The sequence below is a fragment of the Asterias amurensis genome, chromosome 19 (genome assembly GCF_032118995.1).
Source record: "Asterias amurensis chromosome 19, ASM3211899v1".
NCBI classification, from domain to species: domain Eukaryota; kingdom Metazoa; phylum Echinodermata; class Asteroidea; order Forcipulatida; family Asteriidae; genus Asterias; species Asterias amurensis.
In genome coordinates, this window is record NC_092666.1 from 4704392 (window position 1) to 4722192 (window position 17801).

Genomic DNA, 17801 nt, shown 5'->3' on the forward strand with positions numbered 1-17801 from the left:
GCAAAGCGCGGCATCCCGCTAGTCTATTTAAGTTGCATGACCCCACAAAACGTTCTTATTCAAAAGATTGTGAGGGCCTACACATTTAGTTGCGATAACGTAACCCTCCTGCCGACGGCGTAGCCGGAGGGTTACGAGTCGCTTCAATCGAAAAACGGCGAAATATTTTAGTCAACAGATTTGCTCATTTTTTTACCACTTAAAACAATAATGACACAAATTCTGTGAACACGAACGTAATCCTCAATGTCTAATGATTAAGATTAAAAAACACAATTGAGAAAATATTTTGAAAAAAAAGGACAAAAACTTACCAGATTCCGGGAGCGAAACAGTCACAAATTTCCCAGGTTCTATTTTTGAACCTGTCGCTGGTTACCATGCGCAGCCCCAAGCGCTGAACCCAACCGCAGGTACCAGCCGACCGAGCCCAGCCGAGTTTGACTAAACCATTCTGTAAAAAGGGGTGTTACAAGGGGTGCTGCAGTGCGGCAGTGCTTTAAGTGAGTGAACAGCGGGCATAGTAAACGGACAACGCACACGCACTGCCGCGCTGCCTTATAACACCCCTTTAACAGAATGGTTTAGTCTTACAGCAATGAACATCGGGAAGTCACAAAATGGCGTAGCGACAGGTTCAAAATAGAACCTGGGACTGTTTCGCTCCGGGATCTGGTAAGTTTTTGTACTTTAGTTCAATATACTTTCTCAATAGTGTGTTGAGTGTTATTCATTAGATATTGAGGATTAAGGTCGTGTTCTTAGAATTTAAGTCATGATTTTCGAAAGGGGAAAAAATCGAGCAAATCTGTTGACTAGCTGTTGAAATTGTACGTGTTTGACCATTTCGCCGTTTTTCGATTGAAGCGACTCGTAACCCTCCGGCTCCGCCGTCGGCAGGAGGGTTACGATATCGCAACTACTACACATTAAGATAATCAGCTTGGCACGTGAACTTTGGCGAATTTAGTGTGGTGCACCCTTACGGCTTATAGACCAAAATCAAACTCCAGATCCGTGTCTTTCATCTTCTCTCTGTAGAGTTCATCCACCCTCTCATTCTGAGCCACAGTGAACGCAGACTTCCAATCTCCGACAATTCCTGCATTGAAAAAAAATGACAAGGAATCTTAAAGACACTAGAAAGTATTGGTAATTACTCAAATTAATTGTAGTTAATAGTCAATGGAGAGCTGTTGATAGTAAAAACAAATGTGAGAAACCGCTCCCCCTGAAGTAACGTAGATTTTGAGAAAGCTGTAATTTTCCACTAAAATATTAAAATTTGATTTTGAGACCTCCGAATTAGATTTTGAGATCTCGAAATCAAGCATCTGAAGGCACACAACTTCGTGTGACAAGGTTTTTTTTCTTCTTCCATTATTATCTTGCAACTTCGACGACCAATCGAGTTCAAATTTTCACAGGTTTGTTATTTTGTGCATGTGTTGAGATACACCAAGTGAGAAGACTGGTTTTTGATGACTACAATAAAAAGTGTCCAGTGTCTTGAAGGTGATCCCTCTGCTGCTGCTTCCAATGGTAAACTTGGTTTTTATCTCTGGTTATACATTCGTTACAGATTACAAATGTAAATGTCTTTTGACTATTACCCCCGAACAAAACAACTAGATGGAGTTTTTCCTCAAATAAATCAAAATATAATTTATGTACAATACAGTTAAAATAGAAATCGAACTGCCTCTAGCTACCGGGCAACCTCAGTAGTCTAGTTGGTAAGACACTGCTCTAGAATGGCAAAGGTCGTGGGTTCAAATCCCACCCGAGTAATATGCCTGTGATATCTTTTTATTTATAAGACTCGGGAAAGTAATAATAATAATAGTAATAATTTTAAGACTTGTAATGCGCACGTATCCACCCTGCTGGGTGTTCAAGGCGCAGTTAAACCAACGACAAAACAAACAAAACAAAACAAAAACAAAACAAAGAAAAACAGACACAACAAAAATTACTCCTTGAAAACCTGTGACACAAGATAAGTTTTGAGAAGAGATTTGAATTTTGTGGTACAAAGACAAGTTCTAAGATTAAGTGCGTATCAGTGCCAATATGAAATCTTGAGATGGTCTTCATCAGTGGCGCCCTCAATCTCATGGAGCTTCATCAGCCCTTTCTGTTGTGCCACCCCAACCCTGGCATCCACTTGGTGCTGCTTGCTGAATCACTCTTCAAACAGAGAGAAGCAAACCAACATGATCCATGCAGATCTCACCATGCCCAAGCGCTCTGATGTCACCAGTATCGGAGACTGATGTACATGATGGACTAGAAACATGGATCTACAATGCGATGAAGGTACGATAAATAGCTCCTCACATGCTGATCGACTAGAGACAATTGTAGGGTTTCCACTTTGCCACCGAACCCTTAAGTCATCTGTTCTTATAAGAACTTGACTTCAGATTAAATTCACAAATCTTTTTAAATGGTAAAACCATTTAGAATGCCTTAATTCATTTGCACGCAGGGCTTAACCCAAAGATGAACAACAAACAAAAACATTCTGGTTACCTTGGTTCAATGCAGCATGATTAGTCCAAATTTCAAATATTTGAGCCAAGAATATTTCACAAACTGGAAAAATCTTGTGAGGAGAACTCTAGCCCTGCAAGGATTGGAGTACTTGGATTGATTTGAAATGCCTAAAATAAGGGAGTAACGGTGAAATCACATTGTAGGTTGACATCAGAAGTATTTAAGGAACAAAACTGGGCAATAATAGCGGCCATCCACACTCCTTCAAATTATTTTGATGTTTTCTTTGTACGGCTTTTTAAATATTACTTTGTATTTGTTTTTTTCTTCAACTAGGTATGAGCTACATCCAGACGGAGAGTGTTTCTGCGCTTAGAGTGAGTCTACCACCATGTCTCAAGCTATCAACGATGAAACCCTTGAAAGAAATCTACAGAACAGGAGTCGGTTTAATTTTTAGAATACTTTTAATAGGACAGTGAACACCCATACTTCCCTTGTGGTGATCTACCCATACTTCCCTTGTGGTGATCTACCCACACTTCCCTTGTGGTGATCTACCCACACTTCCCATGTGGTGATCTACCCATACTTCCCATGTGGTGATCTACCCATACTTCCCCTGTGGTGATCTTCACATACTTCCCTTGTTGTGAGGTGCATCATCAAAATCAATATTCCAAATTGAAATGTCATAGGCTTAATAGTTAAACAGCAATGTTTCGGTCTTTTTTATTGTTACACATTCATTCAATAAAATTGCTAAAGTATGGAGTTTACAAACTTGGTTGCCATAACAATAGACCTTTATCACGCTGTCACCATCTTGGCCATGTTCCCTGTTTCCAATAAAAGTAGTGAATGCTAATATTCTTTGCGCAATTATGGCGCCAAGCTCTTGTTTCGCCTAGCCTCAGTTTGGTTACAACTGAGCAGGATACCATGTAACAAAGTGTACACGTGACACAGCCCTTTGGCTATAGTAACCTTGTTCTGATAAGCATAATATTTTTGTTGTGCTTAGCATTATTTATGCTTAAGCAGCTCACAAACTTAGGCTCCACAGTTTTGGTGCCGTGGCGCCCTCGATGATTATAAATATATCTGTAAATTTATGGTTTTGTTATCTAAGTTTCTATCCGTCTTTGCATTAATTAACGAATATTTTTTCACTAAAAATGCTTAATAACTATTAAGTTGACGATAAAATCGAGATAAGTATTTTACATTTTCAATGAAACCGAATCAAAGCTGTTTGGCCTTTAGAACAACAATCTGTTTCCTGTTGCTCGACCGATTGCAAACATACTATCGTAGGGGGGGGGGGTGTTATTTTGGTGGTGAATATATATTTTTACTATAATAACCTGAACGAACTCAAAATTCATGTTACTAGATGGGCAGTTTCATTTTCAAGATGTGAATATTTACATATTATTTAAAGTCATTAGAGTCATTTTTTCTTTATATACCTTTCGACAGAAATATTTTGTTCAATTTTTTTGGCAAATCAATACCCTTGGTCAATTAACTGAAATAGTTTGTTTTTTCTTCTAAGCGAAAGCTTCCACAGTCTTACAGAAAGAAACATAATTTATTGTTTTGGTACACTCTAAAAACTATATAAAGAGTTGAATCCAACACTTGCATTAGTTCGGTGAGTGACTACACTTTGAAAGTGTTGGATCCAGCGTTTTGTATGTTAAATCATAGCATTTTAAATTTTTGATCCAACGCAAAAAGGGTTAATTCAACAATTTAAGTGTTACGTCAACCTGATCCAACAATTAAAAGGAAAAAGGTTGAAGTAACACTTAAATTGTTGAATTAACCCTTTTTGCGTTGGATCAAACATTTAAAATGCTAGATTTAACATACAAAACGCTGGATCCAACACTTTCAAAGTGTAGTCACTCACCGAACTAATGCAAGTGTTGGATTCAACTCTTTAGTTTTTAGAGTGTAGGCCCTACTGAAGCTTTAAGCCTTTTTCACGTCTGTGATCGTGGCTTTTAAGTCCACCGGAAATAGCGCCCTCTGATGGGTTAATCTCCATCGTTAGGCTGCTAGTTAGGACGTGTTTCAGACTCGAAATCAAGTCTACTACACAGCCGGGCAGCCAAGTACTTCAAATCGCATGCAATGAGGGGCCATGTTTCTATTCTTTGGTATTATGCGAAGAAGCATTGCATTGTGGCTATGCTCGAATCGAGTCGTTACTTGAGTGCTTCGGTCGGAGTTCCCGCTGAACTGTTAAAAAGAAGAAAGAAAACAAAATTAATGGTTAATAAGTTTTTAGCGACACGGATGAAAACTTCTTTCGTGTGTTTGGCTTTGTGAACCAACGACTCGCCGGCGCCATTTTTTTTTGCCCAGCGGGCATCCCATAGTAGGCTGCAAGTGTGTGTGTTTAATGTCGGCAGTATTCGTAAAATGGATCTCTATTATACATGTAACAATAATATTAGAGATGAGGTTTTAGCTGCGCGATCCGCGTGACCTTGAACGTCGGAAAATAGTGTTAAAATCTCACGTTTTAGCATACGTTAATTTGTCACGTCGTGTACGTACGTGCGCGCAGCCGTCATTTGGGCATGCAATAAGCCCAAAGTGGCGACATCAACAAAAACAACACAGGTTTTGACGTTCACGTTCACGTATTTGCTCACGTAGTGCAGCTAAACCTCTCTATTTTGGCCGAGAGTCGTCGTGCGCAATGCATGCGCGTTCCCATTGTTTATCATCAAAGATGGTGGCCAGCCAATGAATGAAAGAACTTACCTTTTTTACTGACCCATTTGGGTCTAAGATGTAATTCCAACTTTCACCATCATTGATAAGGATGCTGAACTCGGTCACCCAATTAGAAGAGCCGGCACTTCCTTGCGTGATGACACCAGTAACGGTGACCATGCCATCGAAGTCAACTTGTATCCAGGGCATTTCAACGTTGTCCTTTGGAGCCCAAGCCACTGTTGAAATTAATTAACACCAACATTTATTATGACGTCATTCTCGCGAATCAAGCAGTCAAAACGAGTGACCGATATACCAACGTTCAATTATATGACGTCATTGCGCAAGTTTGCTTACGCAATACACCTTATGCACTGACGTCATCCAACCGCCATGTTAGAGGTGAACCGATTAAATGGAAACGCAGGTCTGTGCGAGCAGCGCAAAGGATTGGACAATGAACTTTTTGACCTCTAAGGGCCTCCTAACATTGACGTTATGTGCAGAAGGTCTATAAATGCAATGCGCATTTAAGGCGATGTTAAACAAGTTGACTAAAAAAATACGGCTACAGCAACATTCGTTTACCCTAAAAAAAAAATCAATGTGACGCGAGCAAATTCCGTTTTTTTTTTTTGCGTATGAATCAGGCTTTTTGCCGCAGGCAGTGGACACTATTAGTTATATTGTCAAAGACTAACCTTCTTTGCTTAATGTGATGTGGAGCATAAGTTGATTCTGCAAAATGACGGACTGTGGTAGTTCACAAGTTAAAGGAAAACCGCACAATTCCGGCATGCCCATTTTGTGAATGTGTTTAGCATTACATTCTGAGAAAATAGAATTAGCTGTTGCAAACAACTTACCAACCAAACGGACCGAGAGTATAAATGCAAAAAATAGTTAATGGCCTGACGTTTCGACCCTAGCAGAGTCTTTCTAGAAAAGACTCTGCTAGGGTCGAAACGTCAGGCCATTAACTATTTTTAGCATTACATTCTATAAGTTTTCAACATTTTCCAACCATAGCCTATTAACTTCCTATCAAATGCCCTGGTTAGGCCTATTTGCCCAAAGTGCAAAATCCGAAGGCAATGTGTGAATTTCAAAGCCACAATCCGTAAAAGATGGCGCATACGGTAAAATTAGAATATAACAAAGGGGCTATGATCCCGACCGCCTTCTCGTTCCTGCTATACGGACTGCGTCGGCCGTGCCCGCTTATGGGGGACGGAGCTCCGCTGGCTCCAATAAGCCCTTCCCTTTAAAGACCTCCGACTCGGTACTTTCCAGTGCCCCGGCAGGATATTTATAAACACACATACAAAAAGTGCACCAAAATAATTAAATTCAATCTATTTCTGTGACGTATACTCTATTGATGAATAATGTAGATTATTTGTACGAAACTACACTCAACTGTAGATTCGTAATTAAACTGTAGATTCGTTACAAACTAAAGTAAATAGTTCATCTTGAAAATAACTGTCTTTCCAAACTGAAAGATAACATGGTGTGCAACAAAACACAGCTGGAAACAAGTTAAATTTATGTTTAGAAAAACATTTACCAGTTAAACAAAATTAACTTTTTGCTAACTTGGCAAACTGTTATTGTATACTCGATAGTGTAGCACTTTGCCTATATATTTTAATACAGTAAGACAATATTGCCACTTCCGCCGTTTGACAATAGTATACACGAAATAAGACAGACTAATAAGTGTCATTATTATTATTGAGAAATCAAATTAATTGAAACTGTTACATATGGGGAAATAGTTTATGTCGGAGAATGGACTCAAAGTGTAGATTCGTGACTACAATGTATTTGCCTTCGGTTCGTATACATTCCACGACGAATCTACACTTCCTCGTCCATTCTCCTTAACGAATACAATTCAAGAGTTACCTGGACTGTTGAGCCTCCCGTTTTTGGGCGCATATCGCTGGTTATCCCCATTAATTGACGATGCTGTGATTTGTTTGTCTTGTATCTCCCCACTCTCCATGCCTAGAGGTACACCAACGCATGTTTCCTCCATGACTAAACACATACATGAAATCATTGAAACTAGACTTATTCCCCTTTTCTAAAATATCATTTTCATTTCATTCTAGTTAATAAATTGTTGTTGTTGTTGTTGCTGCATGCTGCTGTTGTTGCTGTTGCTTTTGCTACTGCTGCGTTTGTCGTTGCTGCTGCTGCTGCTGCTGTTTTGATGTTGACGTCGTCGTCGTTGTTGTTCGTAGTTTGTTCTGTTAATTTGTGTGTACGTCCTATGTTCTGTCCATTTCATTTGTCTTGTCTCTTTCTGTCTGACTTATGAAAGCTTATAAAACCCTCAAAATATGTAACTTTTCTTATTTTGATTTAAAAAAACATTCAGAAGAAAATCTCTGCAGTATTTTATAAGCGCACATTGCATCTATAGTCCCGAGTCCCGGCCCGGCCAGTTGGTGGGCTGCGGAGCTCCGCATCCCCCATCAGCACGCTCCTCCGAACGCCTAGGTTTTGTTGCGTTTACATGTATATCAAGATTGAAATTAAAGGCATTGAACACTGTTGGTAATTACTAAAAATAATTGTTAGCATAAAAAACTACTTGTTAATGATCAATGGAGAGCTGTTGATGGTATAAAACATTGTGAGAAGCGGCTCCCTCTGATAGTTTTCGAGAAAGAAGTAATTTTTCACTTACATATTTGAATTTGATAAGGTCGTGAAATCAAGCATCTGAAAGTTTTTTTGTCATCCCTTTATCTCGCAACTTTGACGACCACTTGAGTTCAAATTTTCGCAGGTTTGTTATTTTGTGTATATGTTGAGATATACCAAGTGACGTGTCCAGTGTCTTTAATACATAAAAAAACACAAATTTTTTTGACGTACTTTAGAGCTACACTTGTGCTTCAAAGCAAGCAACCGAACACGATGAAACCAATGAGCGTACAAAAGCCAGAGAACTTTGGTAATTACTCAACAATTAAAGGAACACGTTGCCTTGGATCGGTCGAGTTGGTCTTTGAAAAGCATTTGTAACCGTTTGTTATAAAATGCATGATATGGTTAGAAAGATGTTTTTAAAAGAAGAAGACAGTGATCCACACAACCTGGCCTCGAAATTGCGTGGTTTTCCTTTTACTTTGCAAACTAACACGGTCGGCCATTATGGGAGTCAAAAATTTGACTCTTATAAATGGCCGACCGTGTTGGTGACGCGTAATGGGGAGAGGTTGATGATATAAAACATTGTGAGAAACGGCTCCATCTGAAGTGCCATAGTTTTTGAGAAAGAAGTAATTATCAACGAATTTGATTTCGAGACCTCAGATTTAGACCTTGAGGTCTTGAAATCAACCATCTAAACGCACACAACTTCAGGTGACAAGGGTTTTTTTCTTTCATTATTATCTCGCAACTTCGATGACCGATTGAGCTCAAATTTACACAGGTTAGTATATTTTATGCATATGTTGAGATACACCAACTGTGAAGGCTAGTCTTTGACAATTACCAATAGTGTCCACTGCCTTCAAAGGCACAGGACACTATTGGTAATTACCCCACATATTTGTTTAGCATAAAAACTTACTTGGTAAAAAGCTTTTGAGAAAGAAGTAATTACTCACTAAAATATTTCAATTGAATAAGAAATCTCGAATTCAAGGCATTTGAATACACATCTTGTGCGACAAGAGTGATCTTTCTTCTACTATTCTCTCGCAACTTTGACGACCAATTGAGTAAAAAAATCACATGTTTATTATTTTATGCATATTGTTGAGACACACTAAGTGAGAAGACTGGCATTTGACAAATTACGAAATGTGTCCAGTGCCTTTAGGCAACTTTATGAAATCTGGCTGAGGTCTTTGACACTAAGCAATAGTTTATTTTTAAGAGTAATTATCCACTTACTGGTCTTGTTCTGGTCAGTGCGGCATTTATTCTTGAAGGCCTCAATAGTTGTTGCCATGAGTAGGGACTTCGCCTCATTGATGTAGTCGTTGACTAACACACCACACGTCCGCTCAGCTTGAAGCATCAGAACAAAACACAAGGCGAGACGGAAAACCAACCCGTGTTTCCCCATCGCTTCCTGAAATTACGCAAACTGAAATTTTACCTCGATCACCTTTTCTTTTATACCGTGATTAGCAAGGTCAAAATTAGACTTGTGGACAAGTCGTTTAAATGTCTGTCACGGTGATAGTGTTCCGAATCTCTCTGTCTGTGATTCCCGCGACACTGGCGGTATTCTCGCGAGACTGCTGGATCCGAGCCACTACTTCTCTCACGACTACGGTCCCATTTTCGCGCGAGAGCAGTGATCTCGCGAGAGCATTGAATTCGATCGCGGAAACCCGAATCATTACGCCGCCACCAATGACTCGACTATCTCACCGCGACAGACCCTAAACGACTTGTTGACAAGTCTACGTCAAAGCAGATGGTGCCCCATGTATGTCCCCGTAAGTCACTTAAAAAAACGGTGATAAATAAACTATGAACCCTCAACAATATTTATTAAAAAGTCATCCTTTGTACTTTAGGTCATTAAGGTTTTAATGACCTAAAGTACCAAGGATGACTTTTTAATAAATAATGTTGAGGGTTCATAGTTTATTTATCACCGGTTTTTGTTATGAGACAATAAATGCTGATGATGATGTTTTATATTTCTTGGTTGAACAGTTAACGTTTTGTATAATAAACCTTAGTGAAAACCATTAGGTCTGTCGTTTGGTAGTGACGCTGAAAATTAATGTCAATAAAAACTTACGTTGTAAAAAGTACATGATAGCTTTGGATGGTACAATTAGGTATATTATGAGGCATTTTGAAAACAAAGTCACTTCGAAGTACTGAGTTATCGAAAAAATATAAAACCTTTTTATCTTCGAACACTTGATGAGAAGTGTTACCGTTAACGCTTCTTTTAAGTGTCTTCCAGTATAGAGATTTGTCTTCAAAGACTTTGATACTTTTAGACATTTTTTCCCTGTTGTTTGCATTTTTTAAAGTGTTTTATATTTTAGTGTAGTGAAAGGTATTTGTTTTGATATTATTTTTTTTCCCCCAGAATAATATAAGAATTATAATATTTTGTAAATACCTGCATTGATGACGCTGCTTATGCGCTTTTATACATGTTGTCTGTTATTATAATTTTATTATCTGTAAGAATTTGAGCTCATTCGGTCGTCGAAGTTGCGAGATAATATTATGAAAGAAAGAAAAAACATACCCTTGTCACACGAAGTTGTGTGCTTTCAGATGCTTGATTTCGAGCCCTCCACCCATTACTCGTTACCAAGAAAGGTTTTATGCTAAGAATTATTTTGAGTTATTATCAATGGTGTCCACTGCCTTTAAAGCCATTGGACACTTTTGGTAAACAGTATTGTCCGAGGCCCACACTTCGTGTATCACAACTTCTATATAAAATAACAAACCTGTGAAAATTTAGGCTCAATTTGTCATCGGAGTCGGGAGAAAATAACGGGAAACCCCACCCTTGTTTCCGCACGTTTCGCCGTGTCATGACATAGACCTTTTCGCAAATACTGGGGCGCGCGCGTAAAGCTCGTTATTAGGTGCAGTGTGGTCTAGCTGGCATCCAAATTTGATCCATATCTATCCCACAATGCACCTCATTCAACAGTCTTCGCTTGCACAATGGTATTTGCGAAAAGGTCTTTGTCTTTAAAATAAATCCGTAATTCTCGCTATCGAGAATTGATATTGTTTTGATGTTTTCTCAAAAAGTAAAGCATTTCATGGAATAATATTTCAAGAGAAGTTTTTCACCATTACCTTCTGTAGTTATTTGTAAATCTGTGAACTTTTAATTTTGTTTATATAGTATCCAATGGCTTTAAGACATTGTTTGAAAAAAATACTCATGTACGACCAAAGTGGTCCTGTAGCATGCACTGCAGTCGGCTGCCTCCAAGTGCCCTGTAAAATTGACGCGTGTGACAAGGTCCTTGTCACGCACATTAACCATAATAGTCGGGTTTTTTTAAGAGTATCCAAAATGTCTACTCTTTCAAAAATGAATCAATTGTGATATTTAATAGAAGTATTGAGCCGTTTAATACCTCTGTCTGAATTAATTAAAAATTAAATAGGAGTAAAAACTTTGCAGGGTTGATATGAACAATACAATCAAGTGATGCACAATGCGTGAATTATGACCCCCCCCCATAGGAGTTTATTTATGTATTTATTTTATCTCTTTGGCAATATACAAGCGGAGGTTAAAGAACAAAAGCCTAAAAAGACATTTACTTCCAGTTGTGGTTCAAATATCTGTATATTTTATTGTATGTATTTATTTATTTTTATTATACGGACAATACAAACATTATAAAATGTGAAAGGCAAAAGTCATAAAAACTGCCATCCAAAAAGATGTTCCCGCCTAGACCTTGATTGTAAGAAAGGGTGCAAATTTATATATATAATATACAACATAGAAATCTAAAATTGTAGTTAAAATCGACACAAAAGATGGCAAGTAAAAGCATTACACACACGATATATGATTATCAGAACCGCCATACTAAAACTAGGGCCCAGTACATATTTGTCAAATATGAGGCAGAACTAGACGAGATGGAATGGGGGAGGGGGGGGGGGAGGGGGATAGTAATATGTTTATTGTTACTTAATTTCAGTGCAATTCAACCTATCGGTTGTCATGCAGTGTTTTTTTTTTCATGAAACAAACTATGATAATATAAGGAGGTTTAGCTGCACGTTACGCGAGCAAAAATGTGAACGTGAAAGTCAGCAAATTGTGTTTTTAGTATAGGTGAAGTTACCATTTTTTTCACGTAAGGCACGTACGTACAGACGTCACCACGTCAGCATAAAATAAGCCCAAAGTGTTGACGTCACCTAGACAATTTTCTGTTGTCAGGTTTTGGCCTGCGCAACGTGCAGCTTTAACTTCCCCTTATAACGAAAGTCTGTGGTTAACGTTTCGCCCAGTGTGCTTTGACCGGTCTCAATGAGACGATGAAGGCATGCACTGAAGACAGTCAGAACACACTGATAGAAACGTCGGTTTGATATAACCACAGATTCTTATTATAACCACAATAGCTTATATAGACGATGTGACCAGTGATATCGTATTTTATGATAATAATTATTTTAAGTGATTACCAATAGTGTCCATTGCCTTTGTACGTATACAATTAAATATGTTGTTTGCACTTATTCAAGTGCTTGCACACCTGTGTTACTTGTTGATATAGGTATATATTGATATTAATAAAGTACTTTATTCATAGCTCAAAAACTATCTTCTGACTTTTTACGAAGGAAACAACAAGACGAGAGTGAATAGAGAGTGAATAGACCTATCTCCAGCAACATGGTCGCGGGGCTCAGCAAGTCGCACAACGGTACCGCGAGAGTACAGTCAGCCGCTGAATGTAGCCCTGTGCTCCCCATGGTTATAAAGAGCAATTCTATCACTTCTAATGGGTGATGTGTTTTGTCAAGGAGCGTAGGGACTTGGTGAGTACATACAATTAATTATTTGTTGTGCACTTTATTTTAAGAACATGTACCTTTTAAACTGTTACTTTTTGATAGCCTTATTTAACTTTAATGCTCCATTAGCTAAGTTCACTGTCGACTCTGCTGTAATTGCTCTTTGATTAACCGTTTTGGTGTTACGGTGACCCTGTGCGCATTCGTTGAGTATTCACAAACATTTCGCAGTGTGTATTAATCAACTAATTTCTCGCAAGAAAGTGTTTAAACCTTCTACATGGTGAAGTACGTATGTATACTATGCTGATTTAAGTGACACTTCGACTAAACTTTGAAAACATTGTTATGGAAACTGAGACAATGAAAAGTAGCGGCCTATTTACAGAGCATTAAATGTTGCAAGATTCCACCAATTCCTGTAGTCGTGTATACAACCGTTTTTCATCTGTCTTTAGCTTTTTTAGAGAGCCACGTTGTACTTCGTGGCCCCCGGGGTTGGATGTATGTAAACATCCACAGTATTGTTCATGTTATGAAATATTTGTCAAGATCTGAATTTTGGCAAAGTGGTATTTTGGGTACGTAGTTGTTGTCATGGTTCGAAGAAACAGAATTTTGCAGGACGTTAAGTAAACGTTTTAGAATAATTATTATTCGTGTTTATGCAAATCTTTAGACGCGAGAAATTGCAAATTCGGGCAGTTCTGCACAGTGTGAATAATTATTTTTAAAACGTTTAGTTCACGTCAAACTTTCTATAGCCATCACTTCAAGTACGTACCCAAATGACCACTTTACCAAGTTTCAGTTTACAGGTAAATATTTTAAACACATAGATTCCTGTGGATGTAAAGATGCTTTGTTTTCTCCCTTAGGTTTTCTCTAAGCATAGAGTGAGGTAACACGAGTCAAAACCGACCAAAGGCGTCTCTAAAAAGGCCCACCTTTTGGAGTGTCAGCATCAACGTTTTGCACTTTCCTCAGTTTTGTTTTTTGTTTTCTTATTTGTAAATAGAATTATGTAAATACTGCAATGAATGTATGGTAAAAGCCCGAATGGCTTATTTGCACAAATAAACCATTTTAAAAACTGTAAAGATTATGGTGAGATACATTCAGCCCCGGGGCAACGAGGGAAAGGGTGAGTTGGATCGGTCATGGAAGACCAAAATGACTCATCATATTCACGAAAAATGTAATTTAGCCCAGACATACATACAATTGCAGGCGTTTGTGCAGACTGAATTAACCATTCTTAAAAATGACTAAAATATTTCCCTGTCTATATCAGCTCAATGAAAAGCAGATGAGTAGCATCTGTTCAAAAATGACTTTGCCTTCTCAAATTTGCAAATCTGAAATATAGAAATATACAATGAAAATATTAGTTGTGAACGTTGCTTTTCAAAAGGTGTGTGTGTTATTGAGATACCGTCGAAAATGTGGCACGATTATATGCATGCACCCTATCGGTAAAGACATTCACCTATTTTCTGTTTGTATTAAGTATTAAGATTTGTCAATTTTGATATTAAGATGGCACTCACTTGAACAAGATTTTTACTCGTTACAAGGGTTTCTTATTTAGTCGTTAGAATAGCTTTTGTATCTGTCTTTAGCTTTTTTAGAGAGCCACTTTGTACTTCGTGGCCCCCGGGGCTGGATGTATGTTTACATCCGCAGTATGGTTTTGTAGTTTAATATTCGACCAGAGACGACATTTGGCAAGGGGGTATTTTGGGTACGTAGTTCTAGTCATGGTGCGAAAAAGGGGGTATTTTGCAGAAATCGGACGAGGGGTAAACGTTTTAGACAAATAATTCGTATTCATGCAAATTTTGGTCACGAGAATTTATACATTTTTGGGCAATTCTGCCTAAAGTGAGTAAATATTTTTAAAAACTTTCATTTCACGCCCGATTGTCTATTTACCGGGGTATATGCTACAAAAATATATTTTGATAGTAATTACAAATAGTGACTTTAACAGCTATATATGAAATTAGCCCCTGGATGTATAACTTCGTACGTCATTTCAGAGCTGACCAATCATAACGCAGAAAGTAAAGGCCCACGAAGATTCCATTGATCGCTACTGCTATAAGATCGTATTGATTAAGAAGAGCGCTTTTGTGATCCAATTTCTTTGTTATTTTGGTGTGGGGCTTGCATGCTCCTTGGCTAATTTGAATGTGAATAGCCCAGTTGTAAAAGTATTACAATAGTTCTTCTCAAGTAAGCACGTGATTGAGTGGAAATTTCTGCTACGAAACCTGCACACAGCACGGTTGAGTGACTCGACGATATGCCGCGGTTGGGAGTGCTTTTTGGTGGACCTGTGTGCTGTGCTGTTTTGCTTTGCTTTGCTGTGCTATGTTTTGTGAGTACTGGTTTTTCTTCGATACTTTCCAGGTTTCTTTAGGACTCCTAGAACTATAACAACATAAATTCATTCTGCAACATATATGTTACTATCGACCGTCTCCTCGAACCTTTATTACACATTTCCTTTTGCACACCTGGAGTTTTGAAACTGGATATCGCAAAAATAAGTCACTAAGTTCTTGTCATAGTGAGCTCAGCGTGGGTCCAGGGAAAACAATCCAGCCCGCCAAAAAAAAGTGCAAAGGAAATTCTCACCGTTATCACATCACTGTTGAATAGTTGACAACGGTAAGCATGACAACACTTCACATAAATACAGTTCGGACATACTTTGGCTTCCAGTAAATCCAACTTATAAATCTTTGTGAGCTACTATATTGAGCATAAAATAAACCACAGGCGCCGCACTCTAATACTACTTATGCTAATTGTATAAATTAAACAAATTTGTATAGGATATAGTGCAATATATATAATTTATATAATTATACTATATAAATGTATAGCTTTTATATAAATATATATTTCCACAGGTACCTCATGCCTATTTGTAAAAAATCGTACTCTCCTTTCCTGGACCATCCTCTCCACACATAACTCTCATTGGTTCATAGCCACCAAATGTTTTCTAGAGACTTTGATTGGCTATGATCTTGCCTTTTTTTTCTGGATCCTTTTCTGAATACCTTTCTCCTCTTTTTCTATGGACATGTAAATGTTTGAACATTTATAAATATACATATATTAAAGGTCTATTACTTAAAAAAATTAAGAAAATTAAGAAATTGTACGAAATATGTTAAGTCTATTAATCATAAAAATGTATTTAAAAAATGTATTAAAAAAATGTAAACAAATTACAAAATCTATGTAAATTCTATGTATTATACAAAAAAATAAAAAAAAAAGAAAAATTAAAAATCATGTAAAGTCTATTAATTATTTATCAAAAAAAAAAATTAAGAAATTGTACGAAATATGTAAAGTCTATTAATTATAAAACAAAGTTAAAAAATGTATACAAAAAATGTATAAAAAAAAGGTAAAAAAAAATACAAAATCTATGTAAAGTCTATGTATTATAAAAAAAAATTCAAAAATGAAAAAAATTAAAAACAATGTAAAGTCTATTAATTACTTTAAAAAAAAGTGGAAAAAATGTATAAAATTTTACTAAATATTTAAAGTCGATTAAGTATTAAAAAATCTAAGTTTACAAAATGTATAAAATTTAAAAATATTGAGTAAAATTAAAAAAAATGTATAAATGAAACAAATCATAAATCCAAATTTAAAAAAAGATATAGAAAGTTTACAAAGTCAAGTTAAAAAATTATAGTTTATGAAATAATTAATTCTTAAAAATATATACAAAATATTTTAGGTGTTGGCGAAACTATGGCTCTCTCTCTATGCGTTCGTGTAAAAGAGCTGCATCCGTGGGCGTCTAGTTCGAGCGTCAGCAAAACCGAAGAAGACTTTACATTACCGCTCTTTGTGCCGCGCAACTTGTTTGAGCTACCTTCCCGCCTGAGCTGTGTTTTGCAGTAGTCATTAGTGTGCGCGTGATACGTTGCTTTGGGGATTTAAAAATATGTTTTAGTGATTGTTTAATGTTTATTATGATTAGCGCCGCGTTACCCATCCGAGCTTCCTTCTCGTCCGAGCTGTGTAATCAATAGTAGGGGTTTGCGCGTGTTACGTGTAGTCATTATAATGAATCCGAAATACAAGACCCCGAGGTCAACTCAGTACCATAGAGCGCGCAAAAGACGAGACCCCAATTATTTGACACCTAGTATTTTAGCTCACAAAAAGATATACGTCGGTCATATCTTTACAATGAACACCTTGTACACCCTTACACCAGCAACAGTTAAAACAACACGCATGCTAAGTTCATGTCTTTCCCCAACGGAACATTGTCATGACCTTTCAGCAGGGGCTCGCAACAACACAACTCCACAATGATGCTGTGTTACAGCACCCCAACAAACACATTACTAACAAGATGAATAGCATTTCCATGCCAACATTCTTGTTCTTAAGCACCTTGTGCCGGATCATTAAGGTGCTTAATAATGCAAAAACTATACTAAAAATGCTCCTTAGTTTATCACTTCTCTGATTTCTGTTGTCTAACTTGGAAATGTCACCCTTTTTCCCTACATGCAATGACTGAGTCTGGTGACCTGGTATGGAGTCCTTCTCATCTCCACATGCCCTGCAACCTCTAGAATCCTGTTGATGATAAAGCGGTACTCAATATACTTGGACACATCTTTAATTCATGGGAATCTACTGAGTTGCATTACCACAGAGGGATCTCGTCCACCTAGAAAGGTACATTATCAACCTTACTATCACTAATTTATTTATAACTGCTATACTAACCAAACTTGCACGTCCTACCCATTGCGCAGCGTTGCACACTAACCTAAATCTACTAAGCTCATATCCCAGCATGCTTGCATGTGACATCTTAATCTCTAACTCCACACCATCCGTCATTGTTTACACGTCATGTAACAACCACGCACGCCATTTTTTCACACCTGACAATCATAAAGTTAACATGAATAACTGTTTCGAAGTGCACTTTTCTCACTGTTTATGTTGTCTTTTATTTTCTACGGCGACGGTGAATGGAACCATCTGCCTATTGG

At 37.5% G+C, this 17801-nt stretch overlaps 1 protein-coding gene across 1 annotated transcript; it reads right to left on the reverse strand.

The window, feature by feature from the left end:
* Nucleotides 1-4299: 4299 nt before the first annotated feature.
* On the reverse strand, nucleotides 4300-7273 carry LOC139951774 (retinoschisin-like). Its single transcript, XM_071950851.1, has 3 exons — nucleotides 7147-7273; nucleotides 5281-5471; nucleotides 4300-4749 (listed from the first exon to the last, which is right to left on the reverse strand). Exons 1-3 carry the CDS (start codon nucleotides 7244-7246, stop codon nucleotides 4603-4605), a joined length of 438 nt encoding a protein of 145 aa, XP_071806952.1. The 5' UTR covers nucleotides 7247-7273; the 3' UTR covers nucleotides 4300-4602.
* Between the last annotated feature and the right edge of the window lie 10528 nt (nucleotides 7274-17801).